The 21,082-nt window shown below is 37.5% G+C and overlaps 1 protein-coding gene across 2 annotated transcripts in view; it reads right to left on the reverse strand.

Moving 5' to 3' along the window:
• The window catches only part of PDE11A (phosphodiesterase 11A), a 109,808-nt gene that overhangs the window by 59,696 nt on the left and 29,030 nt on the right, over positions 1 to 21,082 (reverse strand). Inside the window, exons 1-4 of one of the 2 annotated variants that reach the window (XM_058421328.1) lie at positions 10,894 to 10,971; positions 7,530 to 7,619; positions 5,720 to 5,860; positions 3,842 to 3,906 (exon numbers count right to left, since the gene is read on the reverse strand). In XM_058421328.1, coding sequence (XP_058277311.1) covers positions 3,842 to 3,906; positions 5,720 to 5,860; positions 7,530 to 7,616 — 293 coding nt within the window. In that variant the 5' untranslated portion in view covers positions 7,617 to 7,619; positions 10,894 to 10,971. Of the gene's footprint in view, positions 1 to 3,841; positions 3,907 to 5,719; positions 5,861 to 7,529; positions 7,620 to 10,893; positions 10,972 to 21,082 lie in introns of those variants that run through there. The other variant, XM_058421327.1, reaches the window with a different exon arrangement.

Raw genomic sequence — 21,082 nt, forward strand, 5'->3', positions numbered from 1 at the left:
GTTGCAAGTAAATAAAATATTTGATAAATTTTATCTATGAATCAACAGTGGATTGTGTTCTAAGTTTCTGTAGGACACAAGACTGCTCATAAAAAGCAACCAGTTCTAAATAATATTTTCTGCAGTTACCTGAAAATATATAATTTTAAGATTTTTAAAATTAATCTAATAATCTGTGATACTTTCAATTTCTATTTTCAATAATTTAATAATAATTCAATTATTTAATAATAATTAAAATAAAACGTGACTTTTTATTTTAATTTTGGCATCTGAAATGCCAGATCAGAATGGCTGAAGAAGGGATCATTAAATAAATCTTAAATCATTTCTGCAGCATATTACAGCAGGTGGATCCAAGCAGTCCCACTAGACATGAAGGTTTCCTTTTCTTTTTATCTGGTTGAGTTTCTGCCACAGTTATTGGCGGGGTAGAGAGCTGTCACTAAATGAGCATAAGACACTAGAATTATGGCCTCAACTCACCACACCACCGCGGCTTCTCCAGAAAACTCAGTGTCTACACAGACCTTAAAGTGCTCACCTCATACTTCACCTAATCAGCAGGAAAGCTCTCTTTGACTTATTCCAGGCAGATTCCTGACATTGGCAATGTCTGGCTACTCACGTGTGAAAAAGTACTTGAAAATCTGATATCTTAGTTTTGAGAAGAAAACTGATAAAATTTTAACGCCTGAGAAACATTACTTAGAAAAAAGTTATTAAGAAGCTAAGGAGAAGACTACAATAGCTTGAGGCTTTGAAGTGAAAGCAGGCTGTACTGTAAAATCCTTGAAAGACTCAATAGAAATGAAAGGATTGATTTTTGTTGACTACATTGATTTTCTGGAGACTAATTCAACTACATCACTCATATAAAAGAAAATTTCATATGCTTAAAAGACTATAAATAAAAATAATATTGATTTACATAAATCTAAAGGAATCAACTTTCATTTGGGATAAGAATTTTGAGACTAATAAATGTTATGTGTATACTTTGACAGAGACCTTTATATAAATATAGCGGGTTTTGTGCTACATAAAAAACCACACTTATAATTTAAATTTTAATTCATAATTTAATTTATTTCAGATACTTTGGAAGCAAAAAAACCTTTAAGGGTAAGGACCTAATTTCAGACGCATAGTTACCACTTCATAACTTATCTGAATGGTATTATCATTATCATATAAGACACATAAATCAGGACTGCATTATGTGTGTCAAGCACTTTTAGCAGCGAATGAATTCAAGTAAAGGAAACAAGATGAAATTCATGAAGAAATTTCAAAAGTGGGTTCTATTATGTTCTCTCCATTCCTAACAAGCGCTCTGCACCATACTCCAGAAGACAGGCACATCATCCCAGGGACAGTAAAACATCTGTACCAGCCCAGGTGGGAAGGAGCACAGATATTTTTGCCCACACAACTCATACTCTGGCCCAGGCAGGAGACCTGTCCAGTACCACTGGTACACGGTACCCAGAACTATCACCTCAGCTACCTGCTAAAATGTAACCTCATCTGCCGAAACCGCTGCTTCTGGGCAGGAAAGGCGCAGTCCGCAGCACGTTCCATCAGGCTCATCTTCATCTAGATCATATCAGAACTCAGCCCTCAAGGATTCTAAGATTTACGTGGTATTTTTTGCAAAGGGAGAGAAAATTTAGGGGTTTTGGCAAACTTTTACTTCAAGAAAAAAAACGCTGGGAAAAACAAGAGCATCAATGTGCCAATATAGATAATACACAAATGGATAACAGACAAACTCCATCATGGTGTGTGATGAAAAATTGCAAACTGAACAGATAAACACAAGAGTGGCCTTGCAAGGTATTTCTTTACAAAAAACAGTAAATAAAATAGATATGAGTATTTACTATGATATTTAGGGATTTATCAAGTGAGCTGCTATCATGCAGATCTAAGGAGGGCTAAAGAAAAGCCAACTTCTGTGTGAGAAAGTATATTAGGGAATGAAATATTGTCTAAGTACCTTCTTTCTCATTCAGATAAAACTTATAATAAGAACTGTTCTCAGCCTAAAATTTCATTGGATTTCAACTAAAATTTCAAAGAAATAATATTTTTCTTAACTACTATAATGACGAAGAAACTCATCTTGCCATTTTTTTCCCACATGAAAATCTCATGACTCTACATCAGTTACAGCTGCAGAATGTAGAATGAAAAGGGCAAGACTCACTAGAAAAATGCTCAAATGTCAAGGGCTCGCGGCATTGTTCTGTTTCCTAAATAACCTTTATTTTTCCACAATAGTGCCAATAACTCAAGCTGTGCCTGTGCGAGATCCAAATGTGACATCATATCTGCCAGTCTAACCTTGGTCTTTGGAAAAGCAACTTCACTCTCCACAGGAAAAATCATCAAAGAAAAAGCAATACATTTTTAGGTTAAAATGCATAGAAATATACCTTCATGAATCTTATGAAGACTAGCTACCGGGTTGCCTGTGTTTTTCCATATCTTGGACTAAAGTTAAAATAATCTTGACTTGACTACATGCAGAGCAGGATACTACAAACTGCTTTGTAGCAACATGCTAATATAACTATGGTAACAAGAAATGAGCCAGCTTGGTTATCTTGACACCACTCTACATTGTTTTGACTAATCTGGCTACAGATCAAGTTTGAGAAAAACAAGAATAACAACCGCATTCCTTGATTCATACTCCTGTCCCTGAATAAAAGAAATATATTTTCACCCCCTAGGAAAGACCAACTGCTACTCTGAAACTCTTTGTCAAAAGCAGTACCTTGTGATTCCCAGAGAAATCAACAGATTATTTATTCATATTTAAATCTTCCTATATTTTATTGCTTGTTTTCCATCCGCTTCACCATTCCTGTACCAAGACATGGAATGGAGATAGCTTCTACCCATATTTCTGTGTGGCCCTGGACTCTGCTGTCAGCTTGCACATCTTAGAAATTTTCTAACACTACCCGTTTTTCTAATGCTGCGAAATCAACCCATGAAATGGTTTATCACCATGACAGCCGTATGATATGGAAAATTCTCCTTCAGAATCTGTATGAATTAATCTGCATAAAACCTGTGTGATAAACACTGAGCCCTGAAAGATGGAAGAAATATTCTCACAATAGCCTTGATTCCTCATCCCCTCATTTGGTATATAGGACATTTTATGTGAACTGCTACCAGTGGTGTAACCTTTCAGCGATTGACATAAAAACCCCACATGAACAAAAAGCTTTCTTTTACTATTTAAAATTGGCCCTTTATAGTGTTTACAGATCCCACTAAGCAAAACATATACTTCCATTTTGACTGGGCTTCCAAACAAGATTTAGTCACAGGAGCACAGTTTCTAGGAAATACATATGCTCTGCAGTTTCTAGGCTTTCCAATTTGACAAGAGCAGAAATAAAATTTTACTGGAAACCTTTCAACACAACTGTACAGAGGAATTTTTTAAGAAATCACCAATCTAAAATAATTTTGTAATTTTTACTTCAATATTAACCATGCAAAACCACATCTTCATGTTATCAATTAGTTCAAACACAAAAAGTTCATTTTCCCCTGGTTTCTTACCTGAGACACTGATACAATTCTACTGCACATATGTGCACACAAACATATGTAAAAAAATATAGGCAGGTATATTTATTCAAGAAAATCTCCATTTGAAGCCAGCAGGAGTCTTGTCTGAGTAAAAAATGTGGGCTCACACTCTTCAATCAAATCTACACAAAGTTCCATAAGAAAATAAAGTCTCGACCAAGCCAGCTTTAAAACTCTGTGAAAAATGAAGTTATCCATAACCATGGAAGATATGGGCACTAACCTGTTGTCAGTATCAGCACTGCATTTTGGAGATAACAATTCAAAGGATCTTGTAAATTTCACCACCTGTCACAAAAGAAGTAACTTAAGATTGTTATTAAGATGAAAAGATATCTAAGAAAATAGCAATGTAAGGTTCCTCTATTTCAACTGTATTTTTATCCAGTAGTCTTAAGATAAAAATACAAATCTTTATTCTCTCAGTGAAGAATTCATGTTTAAAATACACGCTTTGCACAGTTCCCTAAAAATTAATATCAAATCAAATGATATCTTTAGATACCTCACAAAACTATTTTCTACAAGCATATACACTTCCCTTTAAAGGCTTTTGGGACATGAATTATCGAGCTTTACTCAAACTCCACTTTCTTAATATAGGAAAAAAACCAGAAAGTCCACTTTGCATTACTAACTGCAACCAGTCACTCTTGAACATATCTGTCAGAACACATAAGTGAAACATCTTAGGAGTGTCTAAAAGTGACACAGAACAGAGGCCATGTTTTTGGATGTGTCCCCATCTTCACTTTGGTTGTGAATTGTAAAAGCCTCCTGCACAATGTACAAATGACAATATTTTAGATATGGTTAGACATTGAGTTACTCTAAGGAGATCTATTTTGATTTATATGTTAACCCTCCAAAACAGGAGAAGATCAGGAAAATAACTGTTTTGCCACTTGTAAAAATTACCAAGCGGGTGGCAAGATGCTACTCTCCTACTCCAAATTAACCTACGATTTATTACCATTTAGAAAAAGTTAAACTTTTTGTCCGTATTTCATGATTTTATCTAGAGGAATAAAAGCTCATCACTTGTGGTTTGGGAAAAGCCCCTCCAAGCTCAAAGGCAGAAATAGTACCAAGAACAGAAAAATGAACTGCCACCCACAACTTCTTAACACAATGGGCATTACTGTCAAAAATAAAAATCATGTTATACTTACAAACACAGTGACATTTCATAAGAATGTAGTAGAACCTTGTCTTGTAATTATAAAATTGGGGAGGGGGAATGGCTAGGGGAATCTAGATAGAGAAAATTAACTGGAAACATTAAAATTCTATAGTAGAGAACATAATAACATAACATAACATAACATAACATAACATAACATAACATAACCTTGATCTTGCTTTTAGGAAAGCTGGTATAATTTAGGACATACTCCACTGAAGGTTCTTAATTTTTATTAACTGAAATGAAATGTGAATCATATCTTTCCTCTAAGGAAAAGGATGGGGATTTTTTTTTCTACCATACAAACAAATACACGATTCTGTGTCTTGTCACAGCCCAGCAACAAATAATTAACTGCAGAATCAGTGAATACAAAAATAATAATTGGGTAGAAGAAAAAGATATTACAAACACTTTTATTCTTCAACTAGTTCTCAAATCAGAAGAATGGAGGGTAGCTTTTATTGAATAGCCTGAAAACACTGGAGGGAGCTACCAATATAAAGGCAGCCACCTTATTTATCACTAATAACAACACTCATAAAAACTTTAAACATTTTTAAAAGGCTCTCATACCCTATGAATATCAGTACCGCAAAGTCCCAGTGAAAGCCCCTGTCAAAACTGTCAAATACTTTCATACAGTTTACATCCATCTGTTCAACAGAGCTCTGCGATGAAATAATTATTCATGGGTCAAGTAGACCCATACTTGCAAAAAACCAAAAAGACTTCAGTAATTTTGAAAGTTGGATTTCCGTGCTCAATGTAGAAACTTACTGCTGTCACAAAATAAACCTGCTGGGGTAGAGACAACAGGGGTGCTGATAAAGTTTCAACATGTACCTTACATTTAGGAACAACACACTGAAAAAATACCTCCTGTCCTGTACTTACATATGTAACTATACTTACTGGTGATTCAATATCTTCCAGAAGTAATACTGAGCACCGTTCACACTTCAGTAGGGTCTGCGCCCGATGCATAATTTTCTTGACAATTTTCTCCAAGTCAGTCTGCTCCTCAAAGAGGTCATTCACTACTTCCAGTAAAGCCTGTATACAAGGAGAGAAAACTCTTGTATTGGTTGTAGAATAAATACACGGAGCATTGCAAAGGAGGTATCGTCTCTGGGATGGATTTTATATGAGCGATCCATTGAAATCTTCATTCAAAGACAGTTCTTAATGATTATGGCAACAATATTGAAGTGGAGGTATCTGAAGAATGAAAGAAGTATTCTCTAGCTCACAACTGGGCACAATCCAACTCTTAGCAAACGAGAAATCTTTCAAACTCACTTTGTTCCAAAAATGAAGCAATGGCTGTAATGCAAGGCAGTATGGATTGAGTTGCTTGACTTTATATATTGAATTTTCTAGGACATTTCAACTCCGTTTTATTCTCTTATTACCCATTTGCATGTTCAAAACTGGGAAGAAAAATACCCACATCAATACTGGCTGAAGCAGCAACAAGAAACAAAGAATCTCTAACTCACTTTACCAGAATTTACCATTTTCTAATGAAGAATGGGAATGACCCTAACACTTTTCTGCTGATTATCTCCCTCAGAAGATTAAATGCTGGCTCCTCAAAAGTCTGTATTGCTCTCTGCAGTGTAGAAACCTGCAGTAAAATTTAAGTCTCTGTAGTCAAACAATTATTTTATTTGAACATCAAAAAAACCACAAAAAACCCCAAAAATCCCAACCAACCAACCAACCAACCAACCAACAAAACACCACCAAAAAAACTTTGGCAGATAATCTTTTTTTTTTCCTAAAGTCTCCTCCAGAACTCTCCCCCAAATAAAATACTCTGTTGTCAGACTTGGACAGAAGACAAGCTCAGATGCTTCATGACCCTTAAATATGAAAGTCATTAGAAAGGGCTATTGTTATTTTTCATAATAGTAAAAAGCGTTAGTTTTCATACATGAAAGCACCAAAGTCATGAATATAAAAATGTCACAGCTCAATGTACAGACCCAGACTACCGTAGTTACCCCTTCCTTGTGAAGGAAGAGTAGGTTCAACACTACCAGAGGTATTTCTGCTGAAGTTCTGGACCTGTGATCCAAGCTAACAGAAGTATAATTTCCTGTCATTGCAGAAAGGATGTTAAAAAAAGGAGCCAACCACTATTAAAAATCCTCTCAAAATTACCATTTTATTTCTTCAAAAAATAAGGGAATGACAAGGGAATGACAAGGGAGCTCTGCATTATTTTCACTTCAGAGCCTCCTGTCCCAATGCATGCATGGCACCAGCAATCATGAGTGTGTATTCTATGGAGGCATGCTGTCAAAACCCTTCATATAGAGGGCTTTTTTTGCTTGCTTAATTTATAAAGATATATCCACATTATTTGCACATTAACTGAATATTAAAGATTCAGAATGGCAAAGGCTTGGGATTAGTAGAATTTTATGAGAGCTTAAATCTCTGCCTAAGTAACACTTTCTCCTGCACCGTCTGTGCCACAAATGCATTTGTTTCAGCACCACAAAACGTGGAACTGACATCAGGAAACAACAGCCACCACTACAAGTGTGTTTCCCTCCCACACTCTCTGCTTGCTCCCTCAACCAAGACAGGGATCTTTTGAAGATACAAATTTTGAAATAAAGCTGTCTCCTTAGCTAACACATATGCATAGCTGGAACCTGCAGGAACAAAAGACAAAAGTTTGACGTTGGTGCACTATACACTTCGCACTTACCCTGCTTCTGTCATACTCCTTTCTTGAAGCTGCAAACAGCTGGGCATTGGATATGGCAATCCCACAGAAGGGGAGGTACATCTGCATCACCTAGTATGGAAAGAAACATAAAGAAACAACTGCAGTTGTTTATGGCAATTTCTTACTAGGAAAGAGACCTAAACTTAGGGGACACATCACAGGAAGGTCTCAGCTCACTCTTCAGCAGAGCACCAAATACCAAACAAAATTACCACGGGCAAGGCAGAAGCATGGAAAGAGATCAAATGTCTAGGAAAGAACAGACAGAATTAAGTTCACAGGTCCCAGAAGTCAGGGTCCTCCGTAACTTCTCTGGGAATCTGTGGATTCTCAACTCTATAAAATGTCTTCTGAAGATTACTTTTAAGTAACTGTAGACATTACAGTTTCCCTAGAAAAATATTCTTTATTCTCTGGACTGCTTTTTTGTTCTGAGCTCAAGGAGCAAGCTCGAGTCATATTCCTGTTGAAGAATTCTACATCCAGAATACATTGATTTTGGAGAACACCAGCACAGTGGAACACTACACCTGGATCTTACACTATTAGTCAGAAAATGGATTGTCTTCTCAAGTTAAAAAAGTGAAAAGAGCATGCTTGAAAAACTGGGCCTTAATGTATCATTGTACATTAAAAAAGATTGAAAAGCAGGGGCTGGGAACACAGTTTGAAGTGCCCAAGATGATTTTAGGTTGGCTGTGTGAAGTTGGTACACTAGACCAGTCAAACAGTTGAATACCTGTGGGACTGGCACTTCATAAAGATGAGAGTGGATTGAAGTCCAAATCCAGCATTTTTAAGCCACACACCGGTAAAAAGCCTGTAACACACTGCCACTCCTGAGTGGTTCCCAGGCTTAGGTCTGAGACTTTTAGTAAATTTTACAGCTGCTGAATAGCCTTAACATTTGCAAAGCCAGTGGGAGTTGAGGCACTCTGCTGTTTACAGAGCCAGAAGAATGCTGCAGCAGCTAACCTTTCTTCTCCTTGGTTGGTTTGTCTATTGTAAGAAATCCTGTCTGTGACAAATTTTGGCATTAAGAGAGTGGCATTTGTCTTCAACATTCTATATAATTAGAAAAATACTGCTAACCCAGAGATGTGGGATATTGTGACTATCTGAGGAAAGAACCCAGAAGAACAGAAACAGCAGCAACTGCTGTTAGACTTTATCTGCCTTGAACACTCCACTGGTTCCATACCTGCTTACTCTGTGTTCAAGTAATGATGAGCTTTTGGAAAGGATTCTCAGATCCTCTGTATTTTGCACCTTTGTACCTGGAACTCTGTCACAGGAACTGCAGATTTTATGGGTGCACACCTATACTGTTAATTAGGAAACAGCCTAATTCCATCCTCTTCCCATCACAGTTGCCTCCAAAGGAAAATGATACTTTAAACTCTACAAACACTCGTCTTTTCCAAGAGGTAGTAATTAAAGTAGCCAACTATCACACCAGACCTACAGGACAGAGTACACAAAATTAAAAATAAAGTACAAGTGTAAAAAACTGATAGGAGGGATTAACTTTTTTAAAGGTCAGAGTTTCTGTGAGAGAATTTTGCATATTTCAGTTTAGTTTTTATTTCCAAATGAAACAAAAAACCCCTGTCTATATTTTCTTGTAACAATACTAAACCCACCACCAAGTAAGAGATCAGAGCAGAAAAAGTTAACTTAAGAAAAATGCAGCCTTTAGTGAAATTTTGAATACCATAATGAGACTGGATGAATTTTTACTTAATAAACACTAGTATTTATTGTCTCCATACTGGAATTTCTATTCCCAAAATTAATGTGGCCCTATGAAAATGGAAAGCACACAAGAAACTTATGAACTTTCAGGTATGACAAAACCAGCTAGCCGAAGAGTCTTTTAGTGAGAAGAAAATAAACCTTGCAGTATTGAAAACCACTGGTCTCTGAACACAAACTCCAAGGCACTGGGCCTCTACAGAAATTACCACCGATAAAACACTGTTTTATGAAATGTTAAGAGCCTGGGAAGCCACTGATATACATCGCTCTTTTCACCACTCAAACTACTTGTGTAAGGCACAGCACAATTAAGAAAAACACCAAGTTGTTTAAGAAAACCAGTAGAAGAAATAAATGTCAACAATTATGAAGGAAGAAACCAAGAAAAAAACGTGTCAGGTAGAGAGGAATCGGCCTGTGGTTCCATTATTCCTGTTTACCTAAGACTGTCAAAACAAAAGCCTACTGTTGTTCCTCTTTTGTACTCTCTGAATGGTCAAAGTGACTTTCCACTAAACCATTTCTGGCAAGTTGTAATACAGCACTAAGTACACAAAGAATGAAGATGTTTCTAGTGGTAAATGACCTCTAAATAAGATTTTTTTTTAACCAAAATTGCTCAGTGGGATAGAAAGCAGATATTGCATCATTATTTCATATTACCTATTTAGATCTGCATTATTAAGACTATTTTAAAAGCACCTCTAACATGTTTATGCTATGACTGTGGAGACTCCATACAAATATGTAATATTTAATCTGACTGATGCACAGACTGTAAGCAGATGGTATTTTTATGTCAGAGTCACACTTCAGGGATTTTCCCTCCAAGGAGAATGTAAAAAGTTGAGGAAATGGCACATAACACCATGAGATAGACATATCCTTTCCTCCTCCTTTTAAATGACAGATAACTAATTACTAATTTTCTGGTGCTCCAAGGTAAAAACTGGCCCAAACACTGAGTATGCCACGTGCTTCCATTACACCAATGCTCAAAGTATTTGTGTGAAACTCACAGAAAAAAATGCAATATACCCTTCTGAAGTACATAAAGTAATTTCCCTTTGTTAAACTGAGGGCTATTAAAAAATAGTTTTGAAGCAAAATGCAATAAATCTGAAAGGGAAATTCCTTTCACATCTATTTTGAATTAATCAAAGGAAAAGATTCTGGAGATTTACTAAAGTGATTTTCTAAGAAAGCAAATAGGCAGTATTAAAAAAACTCAAAACCAGCTTTAACAGATGTGCCTCATTAAATTATTTTGCCTAACAGGATTAGATGCAATGATTCATCAGTACTGTGTGACATATTGACAAACACATCAGTGAGTATGTAATAGTACATTTTATAAAAATGGTGTTTAGGCTGAGTAACAACATAATGAAGGTGCTGAGATCTTGAAAGAGACTAGTTTTTGTTGGATTTTTTTTCATGACAACTATAAGGCATTCAGATACAGTAACTTCAAGTTAACACGTTTATATTGTGAATTACTTGAATATTCAGGGTCCAGGTGACCTGGCCCAGTTTCTCTTAATTACGCCTCCTATAAGTATCCTTGGGTAGCAACTACACTCACCTGACAAATTCACAGCAGTATACTAAAGCTAAAAAGCTGTAATCACAAGCTGTTCAGCATTTTATCAGGGCAGGAAACCTATGAAAAGAAGTAATGGGCACTTTCAATATCTCACATTTTTCTTTTAAAAATTCTATTATTTCATTATTGTATGTTAGGAGTATTAAAACAACTACCAAGGAAACAACAGTATAATTACAATAAGACAATAAGTTTTAGTATTCAGTTATGTAATTACCTATATTTTCAGCTAGGTCTTGAAGATGACTTATCTTTACTTCAAAACTACATCAGAAGATCAAATGTCTGGCTGACCATAGTTACAAAAATTTTGGCTTCCCACAGGATCTATTTCCATTGCTTCAGTATCTCCACACATCTCCAGACTTGTATCCCCAAAGTGAGACCTTCAAATCCACAACAGTAACTGAAGCAGGAGCTTGATATTTAGAAGTGGAAAGCATATCCAGATTCTGCAGTATTAACTACTAGGACAAGTAAGCTACAAACTGTGCTTGTTAGTGAATACTTTACTTTTATTTTATGGCATCAGTTCAGAAACACACCAGTGCTCCCTCAGAATTTTAAAGGGCAGTCTTCCATATGTTTCCTCTTCATAATCACAATTTTACAGGCCAAAAGTTCCACACCTGGTTGCACAGTTGTCTGGGCACATCAGCATCTGGACATCTATGCTACGGCAGCACAATGCCTTGAGATGTGACACTCATTTTCCTTTCACCTAGCTTTTCACAGAGGATGAGACATGGAATACATAAGTTAATAAAATGCTTCTTAGTGTTCCTCTGGACTGCTAAAAATGAGGGTTTCTTCTCATCATCTGGGTTTGGATTTCACAGTAACTTCACACATGATACAAGTCTTTTTTTCATCAGAAACAGGAGGGAGACCTCTGGGCAAGCTCTTTCTGACAATCCATGTCGTCAAGAGATACCGCCTTTCCCTTCGCTGCACAGCCTGGGGATGAGGGTCCTTATGGAATCTGCAAACTCTTCCCTCGCTGCATAAGGAAAACCCCTGCTGGTTCCAGCTGCAAAAGAAGGCCGTTTTCTAGAATTTTGTGCCTCACAGGAAGCAAGTTCTGAAATTTTCTCCTTTGAGAGGAAGGTATAAAAGCAACAAAGTTGCATGTACGCAGACCTGCAATGCAGAAAGTGATTAGCTAATGGTGAAAAGCAGCCAGTGCTGCAATGGCAGCACACTGCAGAGGTAAAATGTGGGCTTCACGCTTGCTGGCTGGAAAGCAGCCCTGACTTCAGCCTCAGCAAATGCAGTGACATTTACCCTGCTTCCTTCCCCTGCATGCGGCTTCGCCCTCACTGAGCCTTCTCCGAGAGCACACGCTGCCGTAACTATCCAATACAGTCTGACTCACGGCTTCTGGCATACTCCAAGCACCCCTGCCTGTGGTCAGAAAAGAAAACAATTCTGATGTCTGACAGCAGAAAGAAGCTTCTCAGTAATGCTTGTGTACTCACTCTGGCACAAACTCCAGGTTGAGCTCTCAGCAAATGCCTGTCTGGTTCAGTTGTTTTCTTTAGCGGCCACAGGAGCCACTTCTCTTTACACAGCTTGCTTGGTGAGCCTGTGGGGAAAGGAGCTAGTACAGCCTTCCTAGAAAGAGAAAAGAAGTCCTTTCAAAGGAAATGCTTTTGCTATAGTTTAAAGTGATAAATGTTTTGTGGACACACTTGAAACCAAATCAGGGAAGCCAGCTGCCCTTTAAAACATTTCCTAATGTGTTCAAAATGGGTTCAGAGAATGAAATATTCTACTGAATTCTGAAAGCAATAAACCTAATCCAATTGCAAAATGGTTAAACACAAGCGCTCACCCAAATTCCATTACCTCCTGCCAGCTATGCAGGGTCTGGCTAGCCACACATCTGATAAAATCTAATTGTAATCTAAGTTATCGCAATTCTAAGCACTATTTACCAAAATTATTTTTCCACCCCAGTCACGGAAAGAACAATTGGTTGGCAAAAACACTCCATGAATTGTAGGCACCCAAACAGGGCACATAGCTCCTGCTTGTATAACTAAACCTGCAGAAGCTCCTGGGCCAAACTTCTGCTGCCCTTTTGTTGTTGTTGTTGTTGTTTGTTTGTTTAAGTTTGTATTTGCATGTGGTTATTAATGCAGTACCATAAAAATGCGCTAATGCTTGCAAACATACAGCAGCATCTCTGCCCTCTAAAACTCACTATCTAACTCTGGAAGCTTTTGGTGTCTGTAAACAGCCTGAAAAGGACCACGGGAGCAATCCTTCAGCACTGCCTCTGTACTTGCCTGCCTCACAGAATTACTGGCACACACTCAAACTAGATAACTGCGTCACCAGACAGATTACAAAACATGTCTCTGGTAGAAGCAGACTTATTACGGTTTTAAAACCTGACTCCTATGTAGGTCACTGTCCTCACAAGCTGTGGCACTGGGAGACTGTTGCATGCAGGACCAAGGGGCAGGAAAGGGTGGGAGTGCCGCCAAATGTGCTCAACTCTGACTTTTCTGCAGGCCCCATCACTGCCCTCCCTTGTGCAACACAATCTCATCTTCTCTGTTTTCTGCTATGCACTCAAGGTCTTTAAACTTGGGAAACACGTGAACACATTGAACTCGATTTACCATAATATACCTGTAAAACTGTATAAACAGTCAGAACATATCTACTAATCTATTTTTTTTCTGGCAGGTATTTTGAACTTTTCTTGACCTACTATCTAGCATGACAGATAGATAGAAAGACAGATAGATAGATAGATAGGTAGATATTATCCAGATAGATAATATCCAGATAGTTATTATTCATTATTCCCCTCACTACCAGGTGTGAGCCTCTAAAAATCTAAATAAGCCATGCTGAATTAAACTGTCAGGAACCCAATTGGAAATTGCTATTAAACATATTTTTAACAATATTTGGTAAGACATAAACACTGCATTAAATTTAGCACTTGGTATAAAGTAAAAAGGAGAATAACTGCACTGTAAATTTCCTTACAGCACCTCAGTTTAAATGGTGTTGCTCCAAATAAATCTGAAATACAAAAACATTTCTGCTAAAGACTAGAGAGCCAAAAATAAATGTATTTTAAATGGCTGCTATTCTAGGATCCAATCATCTGACCTCCTACATGCAAAATCCAGCGATTTCCACTAGAAATGTCTATATTTTACACAAACCTGAATCAGTGATGCCCACCGATAAGCCCCATCCCAGCAAACACGTCAAACTGCCACTCGGTTATTCAACGTGTGATATCAAGCCAGGATTTCCAGAAGGGAAAATCAGGACAAGAGGAGGGAAAAAGTTACACAAGGAATAACAGTGGTTCTATTAAAATCAGAAATGTATGAACTGAAAAAGAGCAGAGGTAACAGATATATAGCATCACCATGCCAGTGTAAGCACCTGTAAGGACAATGCCTGGCATCAGCACTTAGCCCCAGGGCTTCAGCAAATGCACATTGAGCTATAGAGCAAGGAAAACTCAGCCTGCAGGCAGCCCGAAGGGGGGTTGCAAAGTTACAGCAGTATGATAAAATCAGTGAACCAATATGTCTCTATGTCATAAACATACTGACAGCATGGAGACTCCTCACTGCAAGGGCTACTGAGGACTCTCAGATCGGGATGGTGGAGGTCTGGGCTATGTCTGCAGGACCACCTGCAGGTAGAAGGCCATTAAATCAACCCAACAGTTGTAAGTGATGTTTCTTTATCAACTCTAGAGGTTCCACCCACTGGACATTGGCAGGGCGTTGTAGCAGTGTTATGAAGAAATGCTTAGTTCATCTGAAAAAACAGGGATAAGAAGCATCATAAAAGGCCATGAATCCTCAAAATCACAACTCCTACCCGGAAATAAACTTCCTCTCCTTCAAAGGATGAACATGAGTTCTATTTGAAATATCTAAATTATGTCATCACCTTAAATGAAAGAAAAAAAAATAAAAATCAAGCTGCGATAATTCACAGAGGACGTTTCACCTGTGTAATGTTTTCCAGAGAGACCAAGAGGGGCTGCTACTGCCTGGCTGCTCTGCTCTGCCCTGTTTGAAGAGAAGTCACTAGAGGCCAGCCCCCAGGCACAGGAGCCTGCAGCTGTTACGTAAGGCAGGCAGTTCTGCAGTGCCTAAATCTCAGTGTCTCAAAGCACTTTGGCAGACCATGAACAAAGTTTTACAGCATGTCAGGCAGTAATTTTTACCTAGAGACAGCAAAACTGAGCCAAAGAAAAATTAACTGATTTCTGAAGGGAGGAAAAAGGTCACAGAGAAAGATTTTGTCAAAATTTTGGAAAGACTCCTGGCTTCCACTATGCTTGAATCAGTGGAGCCAGCTTTATAAATGTCACTGCATGAGGCAGGAAGATTTTGGTATTGGTAAAGTGAGAGTTGTGAAGACTGATACAACCAATGCTAAAAATAGGAATTGCAGATCAGAACTTTAAATTGGCAAAGGAGAATTAATAAGTATCACCTCAGAGCTATCTTTCCTACAACACAATTGCAGACTTCGATCTTTCCATTTCAAGTTGTGCTCATCTGTCGTCTGGCAGACAATATATATAGTAATTGACCATGTTAACTGAATGGCATTGAAACCAAGTGATAAATTCTATGTGCATCCATACTATGAGAATGCCATCTTCAAGTCACAGTTCTGCTTACAACTCAGTTAGCAACTCCCAATTCTTGTTCACGATGAAAAATAGATTTATTCACTTACTTCCTGCTGAAGACCATAAGTATTAGAGTACACAAACTGAAATCTACCTCTACTAATTCTTGACTTATCCATAACTGAATGAAGATGCCTTCTTTCACTTTTTGTATGAATTAGAATTTTCTCTTTAGAGCCACAGTGCAGATACAGGACCAGAATCACAAACTGGCTGAGACTGGATGGAGCCTTTAGAGGTCACCTGGTCCAGCACTCTGCACTCAAGCAGGACTGCCTAAAGATTTTTGCTTAGGAGTTATTCTAGACAGCTTCTGAATATCTCCAAGGATGATGATTTCACCACCTCTCTGAGCAACTTGTTGGTCTCTCTCACAGTAAAAAAGTGTATCCTGACTTTCAGACAGAGTTTTCCGTTTTTGAGCATATATTCATTGCCACTGAAAAGAGCCCTGACTATACCATTTTGTATCCCACCATCCCCTATGTAGTCAGAGATGAAATTCCCCCACAATCATTATCTTCTTTGCTAAACAGTCCCAGCTCCCTAAGCCTTTCCTCATAGGGGAGATGTTTCATTTTCTTAATCTTCTTTCTGTACCTTTATTGGACTCTATCCAGTACATTCATGGACATACTTGTACTGGGAAGCCCAAAACTGGACATGTTATGTAGAGCCATGAGTGAAACTTAATCCTGCTGTTGTATGAATGCTGTGTGCAGTTTAACAAAGAAAACATTTAGCTAATTTATATATAACAGTCTGCACTGAGATCCCGGTGATATTAATAAGTTTTTATTCAGGTTCTTCTCTCACATACTTTAAGATGTGTTTTGTGATTTTTGAAGAAGAAATTACTTGAACAGTAGCCTTTTTTTCATATTGGACTTTGTTTAAGAGAGAATGTTTCTGGCAGAACTTCCTGCAGAAGCCTGATCCATTGCCATGCTGAGCTCCTCTTTCAGCAAGGTGGGCATTTTTTCCTGACTGAAGTAGCCAATGTCAGCAAAATCCTTCCAACTGAAGCTCCAAATGGAACACAAATGCCTGAATCCAGCACATTAACCAAGCAGGTTACATTGTGCCTGGTGGGAGTAAGTTTTGCTCACACAACTTCTCACTGTTTGCAGCATCAGTTCCAGGGGGATGGAAGGGGTTGGTTCCGTTCCACTAGAAAAAAAACATGCAGCAATTTTTCTTGAGTGAGATGCATAATTTGGCGACAGCTGAAAATAAAGCCAAGGAGCCAAGACACCAGCTGTATTCCCTTAACATTACTGCTCATCAAACAAAGCACCTCTAGTGTTTCTTAGGCAGCAAAAACTTTGCCCTCAAACTGAAAAAGTCTTCAACTGAGTGGAAATATCTTACAAAGGACAACAAATAGCAGAAGTGACTCTTCCTTTCATCACATCATTTTATATCTCTCTTCCAACCAAGATGCATCTTTACTTGACCCTTTCTCCCATAATACATAGAAGCACCACAACACAACATAATCACACCATACTTTCTACATATATCCTTACATTATTTTGTTGAGTTTCTCCTCAACATTGGGAAATTCGCCAGTGATCTTCTACATTTGCCTGTTTCAAATTTATTGTATTTAGTGACTAATATTGTACTGAATGTCATGGCACTTCATGCTGGTGACACCTGTCTACTCTTCATACATCTCTACAGACAGTCGCTCTTACTCTTTTTCCCAGTTTTTTAGATGAAAAATAATGGCAAAGAATGTAGTATATTTTCAATGTATCATTTTTACTCGTAATTTTTTTCTTAGGAATGCAATGTTTCTGCAAAAGTGCAGGATCTTATTCCAGCAGAATTGATTATACAACTGGACATACTTGACACATACTGTTACTTGCATCTGATTATACAAATTAGGTAATTTGAATTGGTATCAGTTATAGCATTTCCAGACCTTATTAAAAGCACTTCTAACACATATTGCAATCTGTACCCATTACATTGTGATTATGTTTCACATGAGAAAGTAGGGGAATAAACCTTACAAGCTTTTGCCTTTAAGAAAACAGCTCAAACCCTCATGTTCAGTTCATATCTGAGGAAGGAAAAAAAAAAAAAGCACCCATAGTAATAATATCTTTAGGACAGTTACTATGTAAAGTGAAAGAAAATGCACTGGAAGGAAATTTATGTATTCTTAGTGGTTTGAGGTTGGCAACTACTGAATTGGTGACAAATGAAAAGTAATCTGACGCCAAGACAACAGAATAACTTCTAAAAACCACAAGCAGGAAAAAAGGGCTAATTTTTATTTGTTTCAAATGAAATGAGATTTAGAAGGACCATCACAAAGTACAGAAAAATTCCTAAACTGCTTTCTTAGTAAAACTACTTACAGAAAAGTATGTTGAGCAATTATAGATTACCTCTCCTTCATTATCAGACAGTTTCAAGAAACAAGAGCAGAAAAGTAGCTGAGCCAAATAGTGCTCTGATTTACATTGCTGTGAGCCTCCAGTTATACCTCTGACATCTTTATTTGGATTTGCATGGCTGCAATTTACAGAATTTTGTTGTCTTTAAAAATGTGGAAAGGTGGTTGATGCCTCAGGCCATTTTTAATCAGCTCTGGCTGTACTAATTTCTCTGAAGGCAGGCTGACATGAAATTTCTTCACCCTTTCCTTGCAGATGTCAGTCAGAAGAAGCTGAGCATAAATATTAACAGAATGTCTGTGGAACCACGTAATTTTTAATACAGCCTGAATGGTTTGACATTCCCTGCTTTTTCTATTATGATGGTCTGCGTCTACCAGGATGTCCAAATATTACCTTTTACTGTTTAGTCCAAGAATGTGCCAACAGAAAAAGGAAAGTAGATTTTCATCTCTGCACAGAACTTTGAATCCTAACTTTAATTTCAATGACAGTAAGCAAAAAAATATATGGTAACCTTTTGATAAGACCTAACTTCAAAATTTTAGAAAAAGTGATCCAAACTTGTACTTCAATTTTCTCTCTTCACTGCAAAAACAGGAAAAAGAAGACATATGGCAAAAAGATTGTCCAACAAATAGTAAAATGTGCAACTTACGAAGATAAACAATGATTCAATCTGCTGTATTGAAAACATACCAGTTCTAGGATGCAAATGTGCTTTCATATGAAAAAAGATTCACTTACTTCTGTCTTTAGTTATAGAAATAACTTGAATCCTGTTTGAAAATCCAGTTATTTTGCTGAGAACTCTCACCTGGAATCAGGACTCAAGGTATCCCCTTTCAACTTAAGTTAAGCCTTGAAAGGAAAAAAAATTGCCAGACCAGTTAAAACTAAATCAGGCATGTTCTTGAACTAAAAGCTCATTTTTTCTTTCCTTTGAATTCTCTCCCAAACCAGCACCTTATCCTAAGTGCTATTTTGGTACTTGTTGATTTCTTCATTACACCCTCCATTAACTCTGCAACCAAGGAGGTCAATATCATTAACTGTTTCCATTTTCAACTCATGAAATTTAAAAAAAAAAAATCATAATAATTTGGATATTTTCTTAATTCTTTAGAACTTAACAAGTATGTGTTCTAAAACAATGATTTACAGAAAGCAGCTTTGACACATTTGTGTATGTTAATTGAAATTGTGATAATTAACTCACTAAATTAGTGATTTACAAAACTAACTTTTGAGCATGACTGATCAACAAGGTACTGAGAGAAGCACTGGATTCTATATTACTGCACCTTTGAATTTTAAGTCTGGGTGGGCTTCAGCATCCTGACTTGAAAAATTTATTTTCTGTGCTGCAGACTTCAAGGGGCTGATGAAAGTGTGTGGGCTGGTTTGGACGTGAGCCATGCTTTTTCCACACATCATTGTGTCTCCTGCACTAATGACTCACACCTGCACATGCTGCTATCTGATTTCTAGACAAAGTTATTTATAAACTGCAACAGCACTGCCAAATTCTGGTGGTGTAACTATACCAGTCATTATTTACCTAAAGTGCTTGTCTGTGAAGCACAGACAATTTGGGGACACTGAGCTTGTTTGCCTTTGAGGAGCCCTGAAAACTGGATGCAGCTTCTCCCTAATAAAACCCACATTGCAGTTTTATCCTACAGACTTCTATGCGTTCGGTGTAGTAACATACTACTTTCACACGGCTACAAATAAGCACAGGCTTCCTAGGTCACACACACAGAGAAAAAACCCCATCCTGTGTTCTCTCACAGCAGCTACTGGAATTATTTCCTATAGCAGTTTTTTATACTTGTAGACTTGCACATTGAAGACATTAAAAAGGAAAAAAAGGCGTTTTATTCAAGCAAAAATATGGTTGCCACAAACTTATGATTACAGTCTTGCCTGCAGTGACTCACTCACAGGTCCAGAAAAGTATTTAAATTTTCACATTATAGTCTCTGCCTTCTGACACTGTTCCCCAGTGCTCAGGCTTTTGCTAGCTGTGATTGTAGAAGCATCAGTGTTTGGTACCAATTACATATCTCTTTCTCCTTCTTCTGCAGGTGGCTATGAAGTGTTTTTACTACAGCTTCAGATGAGGCCATTTGTCTTCCTTGCTTTCTTTGGGGCAACTTGGTGAAGAGCACAGAAAAAGAAGAGTTCAGAACAGCTGCCTAAATGACCCCTCAGTGAGAAGAGCATTATGAAAGATACAATGGGTTACACCCTCAGAGAGATAAAACAATCATCTGCTGCAGTGTGGATTTTCAAAGATGTCAATATCATGCCTGGTAAGCATCCTGCCCCTTAATTTTGAAAATCATATAGTGTTTTAGATCTTGGATTGGAGTGATTGTGTATCTAAACAAAGCTCTGTTTAAATGGAAAAAAAAACCCCAAAACAACGCACGACAAAACAAAACAACCCCAACAAAGCCTGTATACAGAAAATCAGGTACATAAACAAGCCTGATCCCATTTCTTATAGACATGCATTTTGTTCCAGCAGCACAAGGTTCTTCCACACATACTTGCGTACTTTGCACTGTGCGCCTCAGAAGAAAAACTGTAAGGTATTAACATTAATATTAATATGGAGAGCACTTCATTTCAGGTAGCTGAGCTGTGTTCAGAAATCAATATGCTGCTGTCTTCCTTGGTGCAAATTTACTGATCTTATGGGTTTGCCTCTGCCTATGTTATTAGCAGTTCAATACAGGGCCAAATTATTTTAAACTTTTACAGATCACTCAGCAAAATAAGACTTTGCTTCCAGTTAGGAAGTATCATAGTTAATTAGACTTTAAGTAGTATCAGAGTTAATTTAGCTTGATTCTGTAGTACCAGAGGTTAAAATAACTTCACAATCTGAGTAAGGATATCTTGTCTTTAATCTACAGAAATAATAGGAAACCTATTCCTTTCATCAGACAGGCTATGCTCCCCTCATAGATATTTTACTAAAAAGTGCAAGAATAGAACAGTGTTCTTTGATTTGATTAGAGTTTGAGTAGGTTTGCTCTTTTTTTGTCTCTAT

This window comes from Hirundo rustica, chromosome 7, assembly GCF_015227805.2.
Source record: "Hirundo rustica isolate bHirRus1 chromosome 7, bHirRus1.pri.v3, whole genome shotgun sequence".
NCBI classification, from domain to species: Eukaryota; Metazoa; Chordata; class Aves; order Passeriformes; family Hirundinidae; genus Hirundo; species Hirundo rustica.